Genomic DNA, 7,709 nt, shown 5'->3' with positions numbered 1-7,709 from the left:
TTCAGCACCGATCCAGCCCCCAGAGCCCGCAAGAGAAGCCTGAAGATGGGAAGTGCTGTACCACCCTGCTGCCGTGGCGGAAGGTAGTGGTTTCGCAGGTAGTGTTTTGTGGGCTCTGCCCCACTTCCCCAGCTGCTTTGCATGCTCTCGGCCATCCATGCTCTGGCAGAGCCTAACCCAGTTCAGTCCGCGCTGTGCGCGTGTGTAGGTATGTTGAATAGCACATGACACATACCTCACATGTGGTAATAGCCATGTGATAAATTGCTTCTTTACCTGCTTTACCCTTTCGCGTGTGCTGTTCTTTCTCAGTTGGAAACGCGCTTTGGGCTTGGAAGCCCTGAGGACGTTTAACCTCCCCCTGGTTACGTGCGAGGACAGCAATGCATTTAAGGAACAACATCCTGCAATCCTCCCGGTCTCCCCTTTCCAGTTCTTTCTAGACTGTGGTGGCTCTGTTAGTTCAGAGAGCCCCAGATCTGAATATTTTTTATATACGTAGTCTATTTGCTGCTTGATTATAGTGCCCAGCCAGAGCCTGTTATAAGATTGTGGGCTGACCTCAGCTGCAGGCAGCAGCAGCTGTGTGGGCAGGCATTTGCATGCTGAAGAAGACAGTGACATTGCATCATAGAAAAATTTTCTTAGTCTCTTTGTACGATGGGCTGCATGATGCTGTGGCAGGCAGCAGGAAAGTGCAGACTGACCCATGTACAAGTAGCATTTGCAGCCATATGGCAGGTGCAAGTTGTAGCTTGGAGGTCTTGTTGCTCCCTTAAAGCTCATCCAAGTAAAATCCTGTACGTTGTTGCACACTGTCTTGCTTTCCCGCAATTCACTGTTTTGCTGCAGTTCTCTAAAATATTAATTACGGTATCAGAAGAGGCTCACCCCTCAAGTAACCTTCTATAACATTGCTTACTGGATTGAGAGTCTGGGCTGCTGCACAGTCCCAAATCCACAGCTGATTTTAGAGGAAAAGTGTTAACGATGGCTTGGTATGGAGTGGCAACTTGAATTGATTATGTCAGCTCTAACTGATGGCACTGAAGACCAATAAAGTGACTCTTAGATTAGTTTGGCATTATTAGTCTCATTATTAATTATGTAGACATGACAGCAGTATTAGCGCTAGTATTAACCATCAAAATAAAATGGAATTGTACTCATAAATCTCACTGATGAAGAATACATGAAGGATTACAGCCATCCTCCAAAAGAAAGGAGAGGAAATGGAGTGAGTTTGGGGTGGGAGTGAAACAGAGATGGGGGAGAGGTTTGGATAAGGATAGTATTTAGTCGTCAGGTCAGAGCACTGGAGTCTGAAGTGTCGTTGCTTGAACCAGGTGCTCTCAGTTGAGCCTCGCATGAGTTTCTTTGGAAATGAATATTCTTTTGTCTGCAGTAGAGGTTTGTTTATTCCCTAGCAGGATTTAGAGGAAACCTGTCCTAGTATGCTGCAGCTTGTGCAAAGAAGGAGCCTGAGCAACAGGGTAGCAGGACTAGATGCGAAGTCCGTCTCTGCCCTGGGCGGACGAGCATCTGCTCTCCAGCATGTGTAGGACCCGTACGTTCACAGAAGTCACAGACCCTGTAGCCCTTGATCTCTGCTGCCCGGCGTAGCCGCCCTGCTGTCTGTGTAATGCTCTGCCTTCGGCTCCACCACCCGCTCAGTCTCTGGCCTGGGACAGACCGAAGCGTTGCAGGGGGTTTCTCCGTTGCGCGATGCTCGTCCGCCCCGCGTGGGAGGTGCGGTGCAGTGGGGAAACCTCGCCAGGCAAAACACGCAGGGAGGACTGAGGCCTCGCTACGCGCCGGGCAGCTGCAAGCTCAGCAAACTGCTGAGATGGGCTGGTGCAAACGACCTCCTACCCCGGAGAGAGGCGGGAGCAGCGGAGCAGTGCCCTGCAGGGATGCCTGGGAATGACATAGCTTCCGGGAGCGCCGCAATTTGCACAAGGCTGTGTATTTGGGGCCAGGTCTCATTAAAATCTAGGCCTTAACGAGCAGGCAGCTGCGAAGATCGCGTCAGCCAAACCTTGCTGTTCAGTTCTGCTCTGCAGCGCTGCAGACTCGGCCGTGCTGGGCCGAGGGTTGCGGTCTGACAGGGTTAACCCAAGGCTGGTGGTGGCCGTCACTGGTGGGCCGCACTCTGCCCTGCGCTGGTCTTTGGTGGAGGCAGCGGCAGCTTGTGGCTCGCTCGACGGTGAGAATAACAGCTCTATTTATAAAGCCTTAAATGAAGTGCATGATAATTTAATTTGTACATCCATTAATACTATCTACTGCAGGGTTTGTTCGTAATTATATCGCTATAAATGGAGTTTTAGGCATGTTAATGGACTCCCAGGCCTGCTTCCTGGCACAGCCAGGTCCATCCCACATGTGCTTATACTCGGAGAAGGACTTCTCTGTTCGCTTAACCCCTCCTCCCCCAGCTGCAGAGTGCTCCTCCTGAGCTGACAGATCATTGCCCGGAAAAACTGCAGTTTTTCCTCTGAGAAACCACCTTTCCTCGTAGAAATTACTGGGAGACAGTAATGATGAAAATGTCTTTGGCATCGGTTTGGGTGATCAGGTGATGTTCACTTTCTTTGCTGGGCCAGAGGGACCTCTGGGACCCTGTAGCCCCAGGGTTGGAAGTATCTTGGGTCCTGTGGACCTCCAAGGGAGACCCGTCCTGCAAAGAAGAACTGGGCACCCAAATACCCTTGCAGGTTGGCTCAGTTTTGACGTGATTATCAGTGAGGTTGAGTACTTGCCTCTGCTGTTGGTTTCCATGGGTAGGTATGGGTTAATTAGCATCCACCTGAAGTCACATCTTATGGCTTGATTTTCAGCCGATGGGCTAGCAGCCTCAGCAAAGGTACCTGGATTTTGTTTGAGATCTGTCCGGTTCTGCTCGTTCCCCTGCAGCCTTTCCCAAGCACACAGGTTTATTTTCCACTTAATATCCTAACACTGAAAAGTGCCATTTACAAAACAAGCAGAATGGAAAATGTTTCTTTTAAGGAGACCACTCTTTACTTTCCCCCACACGCCTTGGTTTGAAATGTCAGAATGGCAGCAGTAGGTGGGACTCTGAGCTCCAGGCTTCGGGGCTTAAAACCATATTTGGAGATTTCCATGGAAAGGAGATTGCTTCAGGGCTTCCCGGATGGGCTTCTTGCATCCTTCTCTTAGCTGCTTGGCTGGTGTCCAAGGCCAGCTATGGGCCTAGATGGACCACTGCGGTCTGCACGTTATTTTCCACTGCAGTCAGTTTAAAACATCAGAGGCTTGCGATGCATAGGCTGCCCTCTTAGGGATGCCTAAACTATTGAAAATGGGAGAGAGGCTATCTGCTGGGGTGTATTTAGTGGTTGTGCTAATAATGTCTTGTGTAGCCACTCCACCTCTTAACATCTCAGCTTCTGCTGCTGAGTACAAGGGCAATTACTGGCCTGTTCCCGAAGATGTGGGAGAGAAAGCGATTGCTGGAAGGTGCTGTGTAAGTGCAAGTAATTATTCACATCTGGGAAAGTCAAGGCTCTTTCCTACGGAGTGGGCAGATCTTTAGCATTTTCCATAAATGCAGATATGACTTGTTATCTGCATTAGCTATTTCTAAACTTTGAAATGAAGCCAGAATTCTTCTTCTCTCTCTCTCTCTCTCTCTTTTTTTTTTTAAGAGTCGCTGCTTCTTCTGAGCTGATGCTGACTCTTTTGCCTGAGGAGCATTTGAAATCTGCCAGAATGCATGTATTGTCGAAAACAGAAATTGAAAACCTTATACAGGATCTGCTGCCCCTCTGAGTTGTTAGCTTTCCCAAGTCATCAGGGAGAAGGAATGCCTGCCCTCGCTGTCTGCAAGAGCTGTGGATGGACAGAGGCAAAAGAAATCCTTCTCCCTCCTACCCCCACCACCCAAAACTCTCTCTTCGGGCGGAAAGAAGCTCTTGACACACAGGCACGCATGCACGCGCATGCACACACGAGTGCTTTCATGCCTCCGAGTGACCTGCCTGCTTTGTAGCTGTCCTTCCTCCCCAAGAAGCTGGAGCTGCTGAGACACAGGAGTGAGGAAGATCCTGTCCCCTCTCTGCGGCCGTGAGACTAAATGAATAAAGTGAACAAGGTTTTGAAGATCATTAAAAAGTCGTCGAGGAGGAGGCGATGGAGAGAGGAGCTGAGGGTGGAGGAGGAAGTGGAAAGCCGGGAGCTCTGTGACCCAGGCGGTCTGTGCAGCCTGCACCTCTGCGCCGGGGGTAAGGAAACAGGAATGCTCCTGCTCCTCTGCAGATAACGTGCCTATATTCGATATCCATTGATTTGTGACAGGAGAGCTTCCTAAAGCCAGCCATTACTGTCCTGATTTTCAAGGGCTTAAAAATATTGGTGGGAGAAGGGATACGGGCAGGGAGCTGGGACTCCTGGGTCCCTTTCCTGAACCCTGCCTTGTCCGTGAGGATGGCATTTTGCACATCTGCGGAGCAGGTACAGTAAAGAGTCTTCTTTCCAGCAGGATGGTGTTCCTAGGAGTGCAGTGAGAGTGAGCAGCTCATTAAGATTATTGGTTGAAATGTGTTGTGGCATTTCAAAGTATTTAAGCTGGGATGTTTACCATGTATACTTGTGCAACAGGGAAACAATGAGAAATGGGCACATTCAGGTTGCTGTTTTTCTGAGGGTTGTTTTTGTCTGCAGAAGTGTACTGCAGTCAAAGTCAGTCTGGATCCAGGTCCTGTTGTGCCCTTCCTTAAATTCCAAGCAAACTATACTGCTGCTGAAACATCACTGAAAATGGTTCTGGTTTTAGCTCATCTGTAAAAAAGCCAAACAGGACAAGCCCAGAGCTTGGAAAAGGGGCGCTTACAGCATTCACTGGCATGTCCCCATCATGCTTGAACTCTCTGCAGGTGGCAGTGACCCAGCAGAGGAAGATCTGAAGGGCTGTGCGCTTACTTGTGAGGCTCAGCTTCCTTTATTCTGTACTGCAAGCGTCAAAGGGATACTGAGTGCTTCTGAAACTACACTCCATGTGAAACTACACTCATGCGTAATGTAGGTCACTGTTCTTTTCACTGTTGCAGCTGATAGCTTTTTTGCAATAGTATTGTTGCAGCTTTTGAACATTTTATGGACTTGCTCTTTTTCTTTCTTTCTCGTCCACCTAACTCTGTTCAGCTGCTTTTATGATCCTGCACTGGAGTGCCTGATGGCCCTGTTCTTACTGCGTCCCGGTAGACTGGAGGGATTCATCTTCAGATGGAGGTCTGGGGCACAGAAAGGTTATATGACTTGGCCAGGTTTACACAGGTTGTGGCAGGGCTTGGTCCTAAGCCAGGGCCGTGATAAGCACCGCAGGTGACCCTACTGCTCAAATCTCTCCGTGCTAAAATCTGCATTGTAAAGGTCGTTCAGATCAAATGGATAAGAGGTGGAAAGCCAGCAAATACCAAGGTAAAGGTGGCATGCACAGCTCAGACTGTCCCTTTGGGCTTTTGAATGCAATGCCTTTTTTAATTCCAACACAGCAATTTGCAAGGCATACTCTAGCACATCTCATCTTTCTCTGGGACCTGGGTCAGGCCCAAAGCCAGCCCAGCACGCCTTCCCTGACCTTCGCCTACCCCCAGTGGGACTGAGCCACCAGAGGACTCCTCGGCAGCTTCCTTCTTTGGTTCCTCTGAGGTCTCCCTGCTTCTGTCAGTCACTAGTCGCCCTGGTGAGAACAGGACATCCTTCCTTAACGGTGTCCTCTTCACTTGCATTAGGATTTGACTAGATTCGTTTTCATTCATTCATCCATTCGTTTTGCTTCTTGTGGCCCAGACTTCCCCCACATCTAACCTTTTCAGGCTGTTCAAGAGTCCAAGATTTGTTTTTGCCACCTTTTCTTCAGTGAAATACAGCTCAAATGTTTCTGCTCAGACTTTTCATGGTATTTCTTAAATAATCTTTAGTTAGAAATTGATCAACACGTAAGCTAAGACGGTAGATTAAGAAATGAAAATCTATAGGTAATGGCAAGGAGACAGTGGAAAATGTTAGCTAGCCCTGAATTGACAGTAATTACTATTGTTAACCCTGTGCATATTTTACTTTACTTTTTTAATAGATGGTCTTCAGCTGTTTATATCCAGGCCCAAGTTTTCTGTTGCCTGCAAATGTGGTCCCATCAGGGTTGAGATTTACGTTCGATTCACATCCTTCTAAACATTGTCTTACCTTTTGGGTGCTGATCTGGAAGATCTTACCTCCATGAGTCTTTGGTTATTTTTTGTTTATCAGAAGAATGACACTGATCTTTTGAACCTGCAGTTAATGGCTAACCTATATGGGAAAGACTAGATAGGTGGCATGGGTCTGTCTCAGCTAGGCATCCAATGTGGACATCTCCCTCTGAGCTACATTTCTAGTCTGCTTAGTAGGGAACAGAGGGAAATCAGTGCTTCTCATTCTGAGATATATCTCTAACTGGATGGATGAATGATTCCTCTGAGAGCCTGTTCCTCTCCATTGACTGTAAGGGACATGCAGATGACTGACTTTGATGACGTTGCTCAGGTGGGCTGATTCCTATTCCATATGCAGTTTGTAGGGTCTGTGGGAAGTGAATGTGTGAGCATCAAAGGAAGACTTGACTTTAGCACATGGATATGCTTCAGATGCATAGGGAGAGCCTCCACAGTCTCTTCTCTTCTGTAATGGCTGGCTAGCATGAGGTCGTGCAAGAGACTGAACTGGTGGCATTTTTTCCTAAATGTAAAATAGGTGATGGGTTAATGCCCCTTTCACCATCTAGACAACTGTGATAGAGATGGATTGCCAGAAAAAAAAAATCTGTTAAGGAAAATGAGGAGAAAAATAGTGCATTCCTGCAGTCAGGTTCTCAGCTGGCAGTTATTCCAGCCAGTTATATCTCCACAATAAAATGTAAATGAAGGCAATCATTTATTTTGCAGCCTGGAGGCCTGGCGGTATGAAAAGATAAGAGAGCATTTTCCATTGTTTATGTGGTCGAGGTGGCTCTTCCGTGTCTGCCCCTGTCTCTCTGATACCTCGGCAGCATCTAAATGTTGCCTTTGTTATTAAAAAAACATATATGGGAGTCTAATATCTTAAACAGATTAGCGTGGTGTTTACAAAACCGTCAGCCAGCCCCCACTCCCCGCAGGCTCTCGGCATTTGTGCTTATTCTTTAGGAGCAATACACAGAAAGCAGAAATGTCATCTGCTGGCTTAAGACTGGTAAGAAAACAGTTTGTGCAAAGATAAAAGGCAAGTAGTGATGAGCCTGTAATTTATGCGGTTGTCTCTGGACCGAGGGAAGAGCAGGAGGGATTTGGTGATGCTGGCGAGCTGCTTCTCCATAGGCTGAGAAGGAGAATCAAAGGGAGGGTGGAGAACAATAAGACATGGCAGTGGCATTGGGATAATCTCTGATTGTATTTAGGCTTGTTTAATTGGCCTGTCAGTTTTGCACATCTCATGCATTTTCATAAGGATTCCTTTCTTTGCCTCTCGTTTTATCTTCTTGTAGCTCCGTGGATTTCCCCACTGACATTCTCAGCAGATTTCTTTGTTTTGTTTTTCCCCCCGCCCTGTTTCAAAGAAACACCAAGTTGCCTGGCTTTGTGGCGTTGGTGACCAGAAAGGCAGATTCAGCACAGGGGCCACTCGGAAAATCTCACGATATCTTCAACAGAGGGAGGAATTTGGTATGA

General features: G+C 47.7%; 1 protein-coding gene across 1 annotated transcript in view; it reads left to right on the top strand.

Annotated features, from left to right (window-relative positions):
* Positions 1–3,935: 3,935 nt before the first annotated feature.
* The window catches only part of GRIP2 (glutamate receptor interacting protein 2), a 155,794-nt gene continuing 152,020 nt past the window's right edge, over positions 3,936–7,709 (top strand). The window contains exon 1 of the mRNA XM_013960331.2: positions 3,936–4,247. Within this exon, the coding sequence (XP_013815785.2) occupies positions 4,100–4,247 (148 nt within the window). The 5' untranslated portion in view covers positions 3,936–4,099. The remainder of the gene's footprint in view (positions 4,248–7,709) is intronic.

Source organism: Apteryx mantelli, chromosome 12 (assembly GCF_036417845.1).
Source record: "Apteryx mantelli isolate bAptMan1 chromosome 12, bAptMan1.hap1, whole genome shotgun sequence".
In the NCBI taxonomy this organism is placed as follows: Eukaryota; Metazoa; Chordata; class Aves; order Apterygiformes; family Apterygidae; genus Apteryx; species Apteryx mantelli.
This window is presented reverse-complemented; position numbering and strand designations above follow the sequence as displayed.